The sequence below is a fragment of the Marmota marmota genome, unplaced genomic scaffold (assembly GCF_001458135.2).
Source record: "Marmota marmota marmota unplaced genomic scaffold, marMar, whole genome shotgun sequence".
Lineage (NCBI taxonomy): Eukaryota > Metazoa > Chordata > Mammalia > Rodentia > Sciuridae > Marmota > Marmota marmota.
This window is the reverse complement of record NW_025999900.1, coordinates 24,235,858-24,254,294: the sequence shown is the minus strand read 5'-3', so window position 1 is coordinate 24,254,294 and position 18,437 is coordinate 24,235,858. Positions and strand designations below refer to the sequence as shown.

The 18,437-nt window shown below is 36.8% G+C and overlaps 1 protein-coding gene across 2 annotated transcripts in view; it reads left to right on the top strand.

Annotated features, from left to right (window-relative positions):
* Positions 1–11,032, top strand: part of Prorp (protein only RNase P catalytic subunit) — a 123,004-nt gene extending 111,972 nt beyond the window's left edge. For both annotated transcript variants that reach the window (XM_048798682.1, XM_015491536.2), the window contains exons 6-8: positions 4,284–4,432; positions 7,738–7,933; positions 10,562–11,032. In XM_048798682.1, the coding sequence (XP_048654639.1) occupies positions 4,284–4,432; positions 7,738–7,933; positions 10,562–10,693 (477 nt within the window). In that variant the 3' untranslated portion in view covers positions 10,694–11,032. The remainder of the gene's footprint in view (positions 1–4,283; positions 4,433–7,737; positions 7,934–10,561) is intronic.
* The last annotated feature ends 7,405 nt before the right edge of the window (positions 11,033–18,437 follow it).

The window sequence follows — 18,437 nt, the reverse complement described above, 5'->3', positions numbered from 1 at the left end:
TATTGTCATGTATGTAAGAAAAATAAATAAAAATAATTTTTAAATGCAAAAAAAAGATGATTTTAAATAGGTACATATACACACCCACAAGCACACTATTATACATGCATAACCAAAACAACAACAAAACAAAATCCTTGAATTTGATCCAGCCTCTAGATCCAACTACCATTTTACAGAAAATATAGAGAACTGGAGGTTCTATTATGTGATGTCAGAGGGAGGCAATGAGCAGTACCCTAAATGTGGGAAATTTTGTAAGAATAGCCACATTTCTTTTACTCTAAGGGGAAAAGGAAATGGAGGAGGAAGCCAGTACTGTGGCACACACACATAATCCCAGCTACCAGAGAGGCTGAAGGAAAAGGATCACATGTTAGAGGACAGCCTGGGCAACTTATCAAGACCCTGTCTCAAAAATTTTAGGGGCTAGGGGTGTGGCTCAATGGTAGAGTGCTTGCCTCACATGTGTGAGGCACTGTGTTTGATTCTTAGCACCACATAAAAATAAATAAATAAAGATATTTGTGTCCATCTACAACTAAAAAAATTTTTTTAAAAAATTAAGTGCTGGGATATAGCTCAGTGGTAGAGCACCCCCTGGTTCAATCCCCAGTATACTAAAAATAAAAAAAAAAAGATGGAGGAGGAGCTTATAGAGAGTCTTAAGAAAGCTATCAAGCAATTGTAATGGACATAGCTTTTTTAGATTTTAATTTTAAATTCAGAGAAATATGACCATTGGATATTTAAAATTAAGAAATTGTTAAATTTTTAATTGTAATAATGATATCATTTTAATATTTTAAGCCTCCTTATAGTTATTTTGTTTGTTTTGTGATACTAGAGACTGATTGAACCCAGGAGTATTCTACCACTGAGTTTACATACCCAGCCCTTTTTATGTGTGGTACTGGAAATTGAAGCCAGGGACATTCTACCACTGAACTATATCTCTAGCTCTATATTTTTTAGAGATAGGGTCTCACAAAGTTTGCCCAGGCTGATCCCGAATTTGTGATCCTCCTGTCTTAGCCTCTCGAACTGCTAGGATTACAGGTGTGTACCACCTCGCCCAGTTTTATAGTTATCAAGAACTGGCACAGATTTTCTTATTTTTGGTAGACATCACATCCCAAAGACTTTAGACATTTTGAAAATGTATAGTACATACAATCCCAGGAAGTACTAGAACTAGAGCCTGAAGAGGGGGAGGTAAAAAGTTGTAAGAATGGAAAAGGAAGTGATATTTGCTTTTTAGGATTACTCAGAAGTATGGCCCTCTCTGGCCTCTCCCACCTCCCAGTTTTCTATTTCCTAAGCACCCCTACGCAGTTGTTTCTAACACTTATAGCCCTGCCAATTATATTTTTACCCTGAGGTCAGGAACTACTTTTTAGTAGTTTTGTGCCAAAACTAAATATGTTATGTGTGAGCCTTAAAAAAAATCTTTTTATCTACAGGAGAAAAATCGAACTAGGGTAGAAGCCAAACTAGACAATGTTTGTACCAAATATTAATCTGAAATGTTCTTACTCTTCTGATTACTAGAGAATTGTACTTTAAACATCTTAAGGATGATAGCAAAATAGTATGGAATATAGAAAACAACCTAAATCAGAATTGAGTTTCTTTTAGTTAGCATGTAATAGAATTATATTTTTAACATGTAAGATTGGCAAAAATTCAACTCTAACAATGTCTGTCCTTTAATTGACATATTTGGGCCCTTTATACCTTATGCTGCTACTGATATGTTAGGGCATATGCCTGCCATTTTATTTTTTTGTTTTCTATTATCTATTTTCATTGTTTGTTTTTCCTGAATTATTTTCCTGCCTTCCTGTGGGTTACTTGAACTTTTCTTAGAATTCCACTTTTATTTATCTTAGTGGGTTTTGGATTTTTTTCTTTTCAACTGTAGCATCTTTTTTTTTTTAAAAGAGAGAGAGAGAATTTTTTTAATATTTATATTTTAGTTTTTCAGCAGACACAACATCTTTATTTTATTTTTATGTGGTGCTGAGGATCGAACCCAGCGCCCCGCGCATGCCAGGTGAGCGCGTTACCACTTGAGCCACATCCCCAAACCCCTGTAGCATCTTTTTAAAAAATTTTTTTAGTTGTAGATGGACACAATACCTTTCTTTCTTTCTTTCTTTCTTTCTTTCTTTATTTTTATGTGGTGCTGAGGATCGAACCCAGTGCTTCACACATGCTAGGCAAGTGCTCTACCACAACCCCAGCCCTCATCTGTAGCATCTTTGAGTGTATCAAAGATACATGTTCTAGTTACAACTTGCATCACAGTCTACTGGTGTCATTATTTTACCTGGTATTTTCCAGGTAGATAGAGAACAGACCTTTGGTTTGTGTGGTGTTTGGGTTTTGTTTGTTTGCTTGTTTATACTACATGCTTTGGCCTTTCCATTCCTTATGTCCTGAGGCCCTTAGCCAGTTTGTTTTTGTTTTGTTGTTTTAATGTATATTGTTTTAGTTGTGGATGGACCTTTATTCATGTATTTATATGTGGTGCTAAGAATCAAACCCAGTTCCTAACACATGCTGGGCAAGCACTCGATCACTGAGCCACAACCCCAGCCCACTAGTTTGCCTTTTATCCCTAGCTTTAAAAGCCTTCCTGGGCTGGGGGTATAGCTCAGTGGTAGAGTGCTTCCCTGGCATATTCAAGGTCCCAAGTTTGATCCCCAGTTCTACCAAAAAAAAAAAAAGTCTTCCCATGTTAATTTTATATATGCTGTCCAGGGGATTTAGTTGTACTTAGTGGGAGAGAGAGACTGATATATAAAGTCAAGCACAATGGTGCATGCCTGTAATTCCAGCAAATCAGGAGGTCAAGGCGGGAGGATTGCAAGTTTGAGGACAGCCTTGGCAACTTAGGGAGACCCTATATCTAAAAAAATTTAAAGAACTGGGAATGTAGCTAATGTAACTCATGATTGAGCGCCCCTGCATTCAATCCCTCTTTTTGTGTGTGTGTGTTGGGGGGGGGGGGGCGGTGTACTATCTTCCACATTTAATTTCTTTTTCATCTAACACAGAATTAAGTTGAATTTTCCTTTTCTTTGATCTTCTGAATATACCTTTGACTCTGACCCAACCCACTAGATCCAGCCTTGGAATTTACTCCAAAGGAAGTAGGTTTTTATAGCTGGACTGTCATAGTGTTTCAGGCCATTGCCTTTATTCTGCTCACTCATGTTTCTTTCCTGTTTCTTTATTCTCCTTTGTTTTTGTTGTTTTCTGAGAGCTGCTGTTAACGGAGACCTTTTAGCCACAAGATGGTGCCCCAGAGTAGTTCAAGCTAATTTTTCTGCCCTTCCTTGGGCTTCCACCTTTAACCTAATATTAATAAATTCAGGGCTGTTTATCTGAGCCAGGTTATAGCTGCAAGGACCCTTGTCTTTTTTGTCTCCCTAGCTGGATGGAAATTTTAAAAATCAGTAATAAAAGTATTTTGGTTTGCATTCTTTTCTGTATCTTTACAATGTTGTGGAAATGAATATGGAAAATTTTTAGAATTGTGATCCCTATTAATGAATCCACTTGCCATTTTATATCTAGGCTCATTGAAAATAACTTGTAATCTTGGTATAGTTTTATAAAAAGAATAAGTGGAGCCTGATGCTGTAGCACATGCCTATAAATGCTAGCTATTTGGAAGACTGAGGCAGAGGAATCAAAAATTTGAAACCAGCCTAGATAACTTAACAAGACTCATCTCGAAGAGAGAGAGAGAGAGAGAGAAAGAAAGAGAAAGAAAGATAAGAAAAAGTAATGTGTATTCTGAAATAAATGTACTTTCAATGTCTGAATCCATAAAACAAACTTTTTTAGTATAAATGCCTGCCATAGGTTCTAGAGAACTCAGTTTATTTTAAACTAACTAAATAAATATGCATGCACACACTCATACACATATATGCATATATGTATATATTTAGTTATATATAAATATATATGTGTGTGTGTGTATAGTTTTCTTTTTTTTTTATGTGTAAATAAAAACAACCAGACACAGCTCTGTTTAGAAATCCACTCCTGGATCTAGTGTAGCATAGCCTGTGGTCAGTATTATACATTAATTTGTAATAAGAAAGCATTTTCCTCAGGCTTTCGAAGATTGAAAATTATTAAGGGCTGTTTTCTTACCCGCTTTTCAGAAAACAGAGCCTAACCATTAAGATGACCAGGTAGAAAAATCACTCCACTTACTTGAGATTTTTCTCTTGACCCTTTTGGATGCTGGTTTTGTTTTTTAGCTCTTGGATGTAGTTTCTCAACTAGCCAAACAGAATCTGCAACTGCTGATCCTGGGCCGGAAGCACATGCTAACACAGCGTTTCCGGTGGAGAAAGGATGAGATGGAAAAAGTGCAAAAGCAAGCCAGCTGTTTTTTTGCTGATGACATGTAAGTAATGGAGATAAAAGGTAAATTACACTAGGCTCTAGTCATCTGCTTGTGTGTTACCTGCTTTTGCAATTTTAAAAATGGATGTATATGTACATACCTTATTCAAAAAAATATTTTGATGCAGCTACAAAATATAGTTTCTACAACAGAAGAAACTTAAATAGATGAGGATAAAAGAGATATCAGGAAAAGAGAAATAGGAGGAAGACAAATCAGGGGTGAGATTAGGTAATATCATTTTAGGCAGTGGTCAGTGCAATATAAAGCAAAGTAGAATGAGATTAGGTAGGGGTTAGATCAAAGGGTAATGGTTGAAGTGATCAGGAAAGACCTTTGTGAGGGGGTAAATCTGCTGGGAAGATTGAATGGTAGGAAGGAAACACAAACATTTACAAAGCCACTGTACATGTGCCTATAATCCCAGCTACTCAGTAGGCTGAGGCAAGAGAATGGCAAGTTTGAGGTCAGTCTGAGTAATTTAGCAGGCCCCTGGGAAAAGAGCTGGAAATTTAGCTCACTGGTAGAGCTTCTTTGCCCTTGTGTTCAATCCTCAGAAAAAAAAAAAAAAAACAGTCCTAGGGCAGGAATAAGCTTAGATTTTTTTTTTTTTAAGAGAGAGAGTGAGAGAGAGAGATAATTTTTTTAATATTTATTTTTTAGTTTTCAGCGGACACAACATCTTTGTTTGTATGTGGTGCTGAGGATCGAACCCGGGCTGCATGCATGCCAGGCAAGTGCGCTACCGCTTGAGCCACATCCCCAGCCCTAAGCTTAGATTTTTGTTTGGTACTGGGGATTAAATCCAGAGATGTTTTGCCACTGAGATACATCCCCAGCTCTTTTTATTTTTTATTTTGAGATAGGGTCTCACTGAGTTGCTGAGGTTGGCCTCAAATTTGCAATCCTCCTGCCTCAATCTTCCGAGTTGCCAGGATTACAGGTGTACACCACTGCACCCTGCAAAGTTGGCATTTATGAAGAAAGCAAGAGGACCATGTGAATTGGCTAGAACAGCAACAGGGGAAGTACTTAAGTTTTGAGATAATAGAAAAGTCAGGGACCACATTACAGAGGATCTTATGGGTCCTGGTAGATATACAAGGGGCTTAGATTTTATCCTGAATATAAAGAGAAATTTGCTACTGAGCCACAGCTTCTTATGAAGCAAAAAGAATATGGGGAACATGGTCAGTAAAAAAAAAAAAAATGTAGACTGTCCATGAAGTAAAAAGAAAGCAGCTAACCAGCAGGAGCACAAATCTTCAATAGTACATATGAACTTTTAATGTGCATTTAGGTTTTCATACTAGTTAGGCTAATAACAAAAATTTATTTCTCACTTTGCTTTGGATGATGATTATTTGTGTGCCTCAGCCCTAAGCCTAGGTTTCATTAGTTCCAATGTGATAGCCTCCAGGTTTGTTAGTATTCTCCAAAGTATTTATTCCTAAAAAATGACTCTCTTTGCATGAAGCAGGAGGCCAACTCCTCATCTGAATTCCAAACCAGGTCCCTTTTTTCCTTTTGCTAGGAGAAGGAGCTTCCATTTCTCCAAAAGAAGACCAGATCCTCTTCATACAATCACTGTAGGCAACATTAGTAGTCATTAGGAGTGCATGCTTGGTTCAGATTATAGCCCTGCCACTTCCCATCTGGGAGAGGTATTCCTTTCTCTGGGTCTTCCTTTCTTCATATGTAATCTTCATGATGTTGGGAAGGTTATTTGAGACAATACTTATAAATTATACATGTTAAACTGTTTGTACAGCACAAAATACATGGAAAGCATATATCTTAGTTGCTGTCATCATCATTATTATTTTTCTTTTTTTCTAAGAATTTTTTTTTGTAGTTATAGATGGACAGCATGCCTTTATTTGTTCAGTTTTTTATGCAGTGCTAAGGATCAAACCCAGCACCTCACACATGCTAAGCAAGTGCTCTGACACTGAGCTACAGCCCTAGCCCATCATTATTATTTTTCTTGTTTGAAAGAATTGGATAAATGCAGTATTATAACCAAGAAGTCTGTTGGAAGTTGGTCTCACTGTTTGGTTTTGCAGCAGGTGTTTACTGTACCAGCTGAAGTTCCAAACTCAATTGTAAAGGCTGATTCACTGACCTTCTGTGTCTCTGAATTTGAATATTTAATTTTTAAAAATTTTTTGTTATTTTTAGTTTTACATGACAGTAGAATGTATTTTGACATATTATACATATATAGTTTTAAGCTTCCCATTCTTGTGATTGTACGTGATGTGGAGTTACACTGGTCACGTATTCATATATGAACATAGGAAAGTTATGTCCAATTCATTCTACTATCTTTCCTATACACCCTCTTCCCTTCATTCCCCTTTGTGGATATTTAATTTTTTAATATGACTCTAATTTCTACTAATGTACCAAAGAAGCCTTTTCAAACATAAAGTAGAAAAATAGTATGTACAGTGAATTCCCATGTAATTCTCACCCACCTCCAATAATTACCATCATTTTGCTAATCTTGTTCCATACATCTCCCAACATTTTCTTTTTGTGTTTTTTTTTTTTTTCCAATCTGTTCCCCCCCCTCCCCCGGGGATTTTTAAGGCAGATTCCAGTCATTTCACTTGAACTCCTTTAGTATAAGCTGAATTTTAAGTGGTCCTATTTGGGTCTTTTTAATTAAGGCACAAAGCATCCATATCGCAGGTTAGTCCGAATTTACTGAGCCAAGGTAGTTATTGCCACACACATGAAAAGTAAGTGCTAAGATTGACAATCTGTTGGATACTCTGAATCACTGATTCTTCTCAAAGTAGGAGGAGTCATCCAGTGCTGATCCTAGTGACTGCCCACAAGCTGCTTTGAGATAACAGTTTCAGATTTGGGACTAGCCAGTTATTTGGTGGCTTACAAAGAAAGTGTCATCTTGTCCTAGTACTTTTTTGGAATTTTCTTGAATTTGAGTGAGGAAAAATTTAAAAACTGTGTACATTGTGGTAAGTGAGGCAAATAGGAAAAATGTCCACAAAGAACCAGCTTTTAAGTGTAAAAAGAAAATTGTTAGCCCCATTGAGTTGAAAGAGTCCCAGACACTACTATCCTCTCCCCTCAGCTTTCCCTGTGGACTCTAGATAGTATTGCTTACCAGCTAAGGACTTCCAGGTGGTTTATTAAGTATCACTGAGATTATGTCTGTCAGGAATTCAGAGGCACCTCTAAGAAAAGTAGGAAAATAAGTAAAATGCTTGGTGAAAAATGCTGTCCTCTGTCTCCTGGGGTGTATTTGATTCTGTCCTTTCTTATGATTGGTTCAGCTCAGAAGATGATCCATTCCTTCTATATGCCACACTGAATTCGGGGAATCACTGCAAGTTTATCACAAAAGACCTAATGCGGGATCACAAGGCCTGTCTACCTGATATCAAGACCCAACGTCTATTCTTTAAGTGGCAGCAAGGACATCAGCTGGCAATTATAAATAGGTTTCCAGGATCAAAAATAACCTTTCAGGTATGTATCTGTTCTCTATGTATAATGTTAACAAAGTCAAACATATAGTAAGAATGTAGCATTGTTTAAAAAAGTGTTGTAATTAATTGAAAGCTCTAGATGCTTTGTTGTTGTTTTACTCTGGTATTTGCTGTTTGCCAATTCCTGGAAACAGAGCGTCTGTCAGAGCAAAAGTTCTTGTAGGTCATCCCCCAAATTAACTTATATATTGAAACACCTGGGATGCCATTTGTTGTGACTTCAATTTTGTAATCAATTATGACTTCTTACATGGGTTTTTCATTTCCCTGTTTATTTGCAATGGCTCAAAATTCTTTTTTGTGGGGGAGGTACTGGGGATCAAACCCAGGGGCATTTAACCACTGAGCCACATCCCCAGCCCTTTTTTGCATTTTATTTAGAGACAGGATCTCACTAAGTTGGTTAAGGCCTTGCTATGTTGCTAAAGCTGGCTTTGAACTCGCAGTCCTGCCTCAGCCTCCTGAGTTGCTGGGATTACAGGCATGCACCACCACACCCAGCTTCAAAATTCTTATCCCTACATTTGTCATACTTTTACTTTTGCTGAGTAACTAATTTTTCCTGTTTAAAATCATTTCTGAGGCAGTTTAGATACTTATAGCACAGAAATGCCTGTTGTGAAAACAAAGGGGAAAAAATCCAAAGGAGAATTATTACAGAAAAATATATTGGCCAGAAATGGTGGCATGTTCCTGTAATCCCAGTAACTTGGGCAGCTGAGGCAAGAGGACCACAAGTTTGAGGCCAGCTTCAGCAACTTAGTGAGATCCTGTCTCAAAATAAAATATAAAAAGGGCTGGGAGCCAGGCTCAGTGGCTCACACCTCTAATTCCAGTAGCTCAGGAGGCTGAGATAGGAGGATCGCAAGTTCAAAGCCAGCCTCAGCAACAGCGAGGCACTAAGCAGCTCAGTGAGACCCTGTCTCTTTTAAGATACTAAATAAGGCTGGGGATGTGGCTTAGTGGTCGAGTGCCTCTAACTTCAAGCCCCGGTACCCCCTTGCCTCCAAAAAAGGCCAGGGATGTAGCTCAGAGGTAGAATGCCCCTGTGTTCGAGCCCCACTCCAAAAAAAAAAAAAGAAAAAGGAGAGAAAAGAATAAAGAAAAATACACTGGCCCATTGTTCTGATGGTCAGAAATCATAGAGATGAGGAGATGTGGGACAAAAAAATGCAAAGTTTCAGTTAGATAGTAAGAGTTTATGAAATTTATTGTACGATATGATGATTGACTATTGTTAACAACAACATATTCTTTTGTGTGTGTGTGTGTGATACTGGGGGTTTAATCCAAGGATAATCTACCACTGAATTATACCCCCAGCCTTTAAAAAATATTCTATTTTGAGATAGGGTCTCACTAAATTACCTAGTCTTGCACTTGCAATCCTCCTATCTCAGCCTCCCGAGTGGCTAGGATTACCTTTGTGTGCCACCACACCTGGCACAACATATTAGATCCTTGAAAATTGCTAAGAGAATATATTTTTAAGTGTTCTCACTATAAAAAGTGATAAATAGATGAGGTAACTCATATGTTAATTAGCTTGATGTGGCCATTCCGCAATGTGTAAGTATTTCAAAACACTGCTATATACAATAATTTTTATTTGTAAATTTTAAAAATAAATAAAAATTTATAAAACAACAAATTTACAGGAAATAAGTATCAAATACTTACACAGAGACTCAGTCAGCAAAATCAGGGCTGTATTATGAGAAATGATACAGGACAACTGACCTGATTTCCTCTGAAATCAACAAACAACAACAAAAAGAAAAGCAGATGTAAGAAAAATAGAGGTGGGATGAGAAAAATTGCCTCTAGATTGAAAGAGAAATAAGAGGTATCTCACTGTCACAATGTAATTACCTTAGTTTAATTTCTATTCAAACAAATCATGAAATATACGTACATATAATAATCAGGAAATATAAGCAGTAGAAATTTGATGATATTAAGAATTTATTTATTTATTTTAGAGAGATAATTTTTTGTAATATTTATTTTTTAGTTTTCGGTGGACATTCTTCTGTGTGTGTGTGTGTGTGTTTGTGTGTGTGTGTGTGTGTGTGTGTGTGTGTTGGGATTGAAAACAGGGCCTTGTACATGCTAAGCATATGATATGCCTTATCACTGAGCTATATCTCCAGCCAGTTATTATTACTTCTTAAATGTAATAATTTTATTGATCTTACACTTAAAAAATAAATCCTTATCTTTTGGAGCTATACAGTGAAGTAATACAGAAGAAATGATATCTGAAATTTGCTTCCAAATAATTTTGGTGGTAGATGGATATGGCAAGGAAGTTGGTAAGGTATGGATAAAATAAGATTAGCTGTGAGTTGATAATGATTGAAGCTGAGTATGTGGGAGTTCATTATGCTATTTCTCTACCTTCATATATTTGAAAATTTTCCCTAATATCCATCTTCCAACATTCATCATCACTGAATTAGCTGCTCTTTGAAAATCCATTGTTAAGACAGTGACTACTCTTCCAAAGTAAATTGAGAAGTTGTCTGAAAAGAAAGGGAAATAGCTGGGTAGCCCTTTATCATTATTCTCAATGTTTGAATGTTTGGTTCTCTTTTTAATTCAACAGCATATTCTCACCTATGACACAGTGGTGCAAACAACTGGAGACTCCTGGCACATACCATATGATGAAGACCTGGTGGAAAGATATTCCTATGAAGTGCCAACCAAATGGCTTTGTCTTCACCGAAAGACATAAAGACTCTTACCCCTATGCTAAATTTGTGTTTAGTGCCCTCCTTTGTTAGCATCAGAGCTCTGGTGTTTTTATTGTTTTGTGGGTTTTTTTAGCACTGGGATTAGACCCAGAGGCACTCTACCACTGAGATACATCCTCAGCCCTTTTTGTTTTTTATTTTGAGATAGGGTCTCACTAAGTTGAGGGCCTCAGCCTCCTAAGTTGCGGGGAGTGCCTGGCAGCTTCAGAGCTGTTTAATGCTCGCTTAGAGCATTGCCTCTGTCCTGAAGATAAAAGGGTTTTATTAATACTGTTTGGTTCTATTGGTTTATATGTCAATAAATTGTTATTTTAAGTAAATGATACATAATATCTTTTCTAATTAGCTGCATTTTTTCCGCTAACATTTGCTTTTGGAGGCTTATCCAGAATTGGGGAACTTAATGAAGCCTAAACCATGGGGTCAGCTATTCCACTTCGTTTGGAGGACAGATAGTTCTTCTAGTATCCATTTTGCTGCTTCTGACTTCACCTTCCATTCCCACCAATTATTTCTTCTTCATTTAATTAAGTTAATTAAAATAATTATTTTTAAAATAAATGTTTTTTTAAATAATTATGTTTGTGGGTCTGAGGGTCAAACCCATGGCCTCTTACATGCTATGCAAGCACTCTATCACTAAGCTATATTTCCAGCCCTTTTGTTCGTGCTATAATCCAAATTATAAGCCCTTTTCCAAATTGGTTTCAATCTTTTATGAAAAATAATATTTTTAATTGCTTTAATTTTTTAAATACATAACAACAGAATGCATCACAATTCTTATTACACATGTAGAACACAATTTTTTATATCTCTGTATATATATGTTCACACTAATTTGTGTCTTCATACATGTACTTTGGATAATGATGTCCATCACATTCCACCATCATTGCTAACCCCCTGCCCCCTCCCTTCCTCTCCCACCCCTCTGCCCTATCTATAGTTTGTCTATTCCTCCTATGCTCCCTCTCCCTACCCCACTATGAGTCAGTCACCTTATATCAGAGAAAACATTCGCCATTTGTTTTCTTGGGATTGGCTAACTTCACTTAGCATTATCTTCTCTAACTCCATCCATTTACCTGTTAATGCCATGATTTTATTCTCTTTTTATTGCTGAGTAATATTCCATTGTGTATATATGCCACATTTTTTAATCCATTCATCTACTGAAGGGCACCTAGGTTGGTTCCACAGTTTAGCTATTGTGAATTGTGCTGCTATAAACATTGATGTGGCTATGTTCCTGTAGTATGCTGTTTTTAAGTCCTTTGGGTATAGACCAAGGAGAGGGATGGCTGGGTCAATTGGTGGTTCCATTCCCAGTTTTCCAAGGAATCTCCATACTTCTTTCCATATTGGCTGCACCAATTTGCAGTCCCACCAGCAATGTATGAGTGTGCCTTTTTCCCCACATCCTCGCCAACACATTGTTGTTTGTCTTCATAATAGCTGCCATTCTGACTGGAGTGAAATGGTATCTTAGAGTAGTTTTGATTTGCATTTCTCTAATTGCTAGAGATGATGAACATTTTTTCATATATTTGTTGATTGATTGAATATCCTCTTCTGAGAAGTTTCTATTCATGTCCTTGGCCCATTTATTGATTAAGTTATTCATTTTTTTGGTGTTTATCTTTTTGAGTTCTTTATATAACCTAGAGATTAGTGTTCTATCTGATGTGTGAGGGGTAAAAATTTGCTCCCAAGATGTGTAGGCTCTTTATTCACCTCACAAATTGTTTCTTTTGCTGAGAAGAAACTTTTTAGTTTGAGTCCATCCCATTTATTGATTCTTGGTTTTAATTCTTGCACTATAGGAGTCTTATTAAGGAAGTTGGGACTTAATCCCACATGATGAAGATTAGGGCCTACTTTTTCTTCTATTAGATGGAGAGTCTCTGGTTTAATTCCTAAGTCCTTGATCCACTTTGAGTTGTGTTTTGTGCATGTTGAGAGATAGGGGTTTAATTTCATTTTGTTACATATGGATTTCCAGTTTTCCCAGCACCATTCATTGAAGAGGCTGGCTTTTCTCCAATGCATGTTTTTGGTGCCTTTGTTTAATATAATTGTAATTTTGTGGGTTAGTCTCTGCATCCTCTGTTCTGTACCATTGGTCTACCAGTCTGTTTTGGTGCCAATACCATGCTGTTTTTGTTACTATTGCTCTGTAATATAGTTTAAGGTCTGATATAGTGAAGCCACCTGCCTCACTCTTCCTGCTAAGGATTGCTTTAGCTATTCTGGATCTCTTATTTTTCCAGATGAATTTCACGATTGCTTTTTCTATTTCTATGAGGAATGCTATTAAGATTTTGATTGGAATTGCATTAAATCTGTATAGTGCTTTTGGTAGTATGGTCATTTTAATAATACTAATTCTGCCTATCCAAGAGCAAGGTAGATCTTTCTATTTTCTAAGATCTTTTTTGATTTCTTTCTTTAGGGTTCTGTAGTTTTTATTGTATAGATCTCACCTCTTTCGTTGATTCCCAAATTTTTGTTGTTGTTGTTTTTGTTTTTGTTTTTTTGATGCTATTGTAAATGGGATAGCTTTCTTCATTTTCCTCTCAGAGGATTTGTCACTGATGTACAGAAATGCCTTTGATTTATGGGTGTTGATTTTATAAACTGTTACTTTGCTGAATTCATTTATTCTATAAGTTTTCTGGTGGAGCTTTTGGATCTTCTAGGTATAGAATCATATCGTCAGCAAATAGTGCTAATTTAAGTTCTTCTTTTCCTATACCTATCCCTTTAATTTCTTTCATCTAATTGCTCTGGCCAGTGTTTCAAGAACTATGTTAAATAGAAGTGGTGAAAGATGCATCCCTGTCTTATTCCAGTTTTTAGAGGGAATGCCTTCAATTTTTCTCCATTTACAATGATGTTGGTCTGGGTCTTAGCATAGATAGCCTTTATTATGTTGAGATATGTTCCTGTTATCCCTAGTTTTTCTTGTGTTTTGAACATGAAGGGGTGCTATATATTGTCAAATGCTTTTTCTGCGTCTATTTAGATGATCATATGATTCTTATATTTGAGTCTGTTAATGTGATGAATTACATTTATTGATTTTCTTATGTTGAACCAACATTTCATCCCTGGGATGAATCCTCCTTGATCATGATGCATGATCTTTTTGATATGTTTTTGTATTTGATTTGCCAAAATTTTATTGAGAATTTTGCATCTATGTTCATTAAAGATATTTGGTCTGAAGTTTTCTTTCCTTCATGTGTCTTTGCCTGGTTTTGGAATCAGGGTGATATTGGCCTCATAGAATGAGTTTGGAAGTGCTGCCTCTTTTTCTATTTCCTGAAATAAATTGAAGAGTATTGGTATTAGTTCTTCTTTAACGGTCTTGTAGAACTCGTCTGTGTATCCATCCAGTCCTGGGCTCTTCTTGGTTGGTAGGCTTCTGATGGCATCTTCTATTTCATTACTTGGTATTGGTCTGTTTAAATTTTGTATATCTTCCTGATTCAATCTGGGCAAGTTGTATAACTTAAAAAATTTATAGATGCCTTCAATATCTTCTATTTTATTGGAGTATAAGTTTTCAAAGTAATTTCTAATTATCCTCTGTGTTTCTGTAGTGTCTGTTGTGATATTACCTTTTTCATCACATATGCTGGTAATTTGAGTTCTCTCTCCTTCTCTTTGTTAGTGTAGATAAGGGTCTGTCAATTTTATTTATTTCAATTGTTTCTTTTTATATTTCATCTCTAATTATTTCTTGCCTTCTACTGCTTTTGCTGTTGATTTGTTCTTCTTTTTCTAGGGCTTTGAGATGTAATGTGAGGTCATTTATTTGTTGACTTTTTCTTCTTTTAAGGAATGAACTCCATGCAGTGCACTTGCCTCTTAGAACTGCTTTCATAGTGTTCCAGAGATTTTGATATGTTGTATCTATGTTCTCATTTACCTCTAAGAATTTTTTAATCTCCTCTTTGATGTCTTCTGCGACCCATTGTTCATTCAGTAGCATATTGTTTAGTCTCCAGGTGTTGGAGTAATTTTTATTTTTTATTTTGTCATTGATTTTCAATTTCATTCCATTATGATCTGATAAAATGCATGGTAGTATCTCTACTATTTTGTACTTGCAAAGAGTTGCTTTATGACACAGTATATGGTCTGTTTTAGAGAAGGATCCATGTGCTGCTGAGAAGAAAGTGTATCCGCTTGAAGCAGGTTGAAATATTCTTCAACTTTTGTTTCAAAGATCTATCCAGTGCTGAGAGAGATGTTAAAGTCACCGAATAATAATAAATTTTATTTATTGTGTTGTTATCAATTTGACTCTTGAACTTGAGAAGAATTTGTTTGATGAACACAGTTGTACCATTGTTTGGGGCATATATATTTATGATTATAATGTCTTGTTGGTGTATGGTTCCCTTGAGCAGTATGTAATGTCCATCTTTATCCTTTTTGATTAACTTTGGCTTAAAGTCTACTTTATTTGATACGAGGATGGAAACCACTGTTTGCTTCCACAGTCCATGTGAGTGGTATGATTTTTCCCAACCTTTCACCTTCAATCTGTGTATGTCTTTTCCTATCAGATGAGTCTCCTGGAGGAAGCATATTGTTGGGTCTTTTGTTAATCCAATCTGCTAGCCTGTGTCTTTTGATTGGTGAATTTAAGCCATTAACATTCAGGGTTACTATTGAGACATGGTTTATATTCCCAGCCATATTTGTTTATTTTTGTTATTTAACTTGACTTGATTTTCCTCTTTGATTAGTTTTTACTTTAGGGTACTACCTCCCTCTGCTGATTTTCATTGTTGTTTTTTGTTTCCTCTTCATGGAATATTTTTCCAAGGATGTTTTGTAGTGTCAGTTTTCTAGCTATAAATTCTTTTAACTTTTGTGTATCATGGAAGGTTTTTATTTCATCTTCAAATCTAAAGCTTAATTTTGCTGGATACAAGATTCTTGGTTGGCACTCATTTTCTTTCAGAGCTTGATATATATTGTTCCAGGATCTTCTAGCTTTCAGGGTTTGTGCTGAAAAATCTGCCATTATCCTAATTGGTTTTCCCCTATATGTAATCTGATTCCTTTCTCTTGTGGCTTTTAAAATTCTCTCCTTATTCTGTATGTTGGACATTTTCATTATTATGTGCCTTGGTGTGGATCTATTGTGATTTTGTACATTGAGCGTCCTGTAGGCTTCTTGAATTTGGATTTCCAATTCATCCTTCATGTTTGGAAAGTTTTCTGATATTATTTCATTGAATAGATTGTTCATTCTTTTGGTTTGGACCTCTATGCCTTCCTCTATCCCAATAACTCTTAAATTTGGTCTTTTTATGCTATCCCATATTTCTTGAATGTTCTGCTCATGGTTTCTTACCATTATCACTGTGTGGTCTACTTTCTTTTCAAGATTATATATTTTGTCTTCATTGTCTGATGTCCTATCTTCCAAGTGGTCCACTCCGTTGGTGATGCTTTCATTTGAGCCTTTAATTTGGTTTATTGTTTCTTTCAAGGATTTCTGGTTTTTTTTTTTTGTTTGTTTGTTTGTTTAGAACCTCAATCTCCCTGTTGAGATTATCTTTTGCTTCCTGTATTTGTTTATGTAGCTCCTTGTTGAAGTGATCTTTCACTGCCTGTATTTGCTCTCTTATATTTTCCTTGAGTTCACAGAATATTTTAACTGTGTACATCCTAAACTCCTTCTTTGTCATTTTTCTGCTGTGGCTGCAAATGATTCTAATGTTTTGTTTGGGGCACTTTCTTCCCTTGTCTTTTCATGTTGCTCATGTGTCTTCCCTTCCAGCTCTGTGGATCCAGATTGTTATTGTTTTTACCCTATAAGTTTGTAGTGTTCTTGTAGGATTCCAAGACCTCTCCTTTGTGGGGAAGGACAATGTTAACAGATCCCAATATCAACAATATACTGAACATGTATTTAGAAAAATGCAGATGTTAAAACAGTAAAATTTGAAGGTGAAAAGAAAAATGAAAGAAGAAAAAGGAAAAGAAAAATAAGGGCATATACAATACCTCTATATTATTCAGATGACTCAGTCCTCAAAGTCCTATATCATGCAAAGTTCTTGGTTTCACATATGTTGGGGATGTGAGGGCCGGAGGATAGAAGGGTAGAAGAGAAAAAACAAACAAACAAAAAACTTGAAGGAAGAAACCAGGATTGTAGTTACCTTTAGAGATCCGTATCTTTCCTTCTTCTCTTCTCATCCAATAGGTGGGGTTGTCTTTTGTAAGCTGGTGTTTCTGCCCTCCGGATGGTGGAGGTAACCAGGTCTCACGGGTCTCTTTTGGGGACCACTTGTATGACTTGAGCGCCTGGAGATTTCCCAGTTCCTGGTCTCTCTATTAGGCTCCAAACTTTAGCCCTATCTCCCTCTCCCCTAGCAGTTCCCAATTGAGGAACTTCTCACCCCTGGGCGGCTCCCTGGTCACACTGTACACCTGTATTGGGCAGCTACTGCTGGGGAGGAGAGAAGGTTGGAAACCTGGTACCTGGACGCTGGAGATCCAATCTGGGAACTGCCCCCACCTAATATGGCGAGAATGTTAAGCCAAGATGGTGGTGGTCTGCTTTCATTGCCAGGGTGTCTGGTGAGGTGGGGGGGCAGGCAATGGTGTGGGTAGGTAGCAGCTGAGTGGCCTGCGTGGGAGCAGATGGAAGTCTTGAAAATCTGCAGATGTGTTGATAGGTGATTCTGTTAAGGCGTTTGCTGAGCCTTGCATAGGCTGGAACTTGGGGCTTTGGGTCACTCTGAGGCCCAGAAGCCTGCACAGGGTCACAGCGCTGGTGATTTCTGTGGAGAGCAGCTGTATAGGGTTCATCTAACACTCTCAGAGATGCAATATTCAACCAGGTGAGATCTGGATCACAGAGCAACACAAAATTCTGCCTCCCTCTTGCCCACCATCTTGAGACTCCTCGAAAAATAATATTTTTAAGAGACATCCCAGGGTTCTTTCTCTGTTGCCCAGGCTGGCCCAGAACTCCTAGACTCAAGTGATGCTCCTGCTTCAGATTTCCAGGTAGCCAGGACTACAGCGTATACCACTGCAATTGGCTGTGAACACTATTAATACCATCACTTAGCATGAGGGATTTCTAAAGTATACAAAAACTTTTAGATTTAATCAAATTTAACTGAGTTTCACAATGTAGTTAAGTTTTAATAGGTGCCTGTCAGTTTTACCCTCTCACTAGCCAGTTTACACCTCACTGGCCCTTGATTTCAGCTGAAAATGTGCATATCTACCCATTATGACACTTTTTTCCATCTCACATATAAATGAACAGGCAAAACTAATCTATGGTGATTAAAACTCAGAATAGTAGTTCCATGAGAAAAGGAACATAAGAAAACTTTCTGTGGGTGATAGTTCTATATATTGATCTGGGTAATGGTAACATAGGTTCCTGTATGCGTGTGTGTGTGTGTGTGTGTGTGTGTGTACATGCATGTATATATATATCTCCCCTAAAATTCACACTAAACTCTTAAAATTGATACATTTACATACACCTCTAAAATGTATGTTAGCATAGAAAAGTTAGTTACTTGCATGAAATAAAGGATGACTTCATTTACACAAAACTAATACACATGTATAAGTAGGGTGTGTATTATGTACAGATAAATAATCCAGGAAGAACTCAGAAGAGGTTATTTTATCTTCTTATCCACTAACAGGATTCAACACTACTTCTTG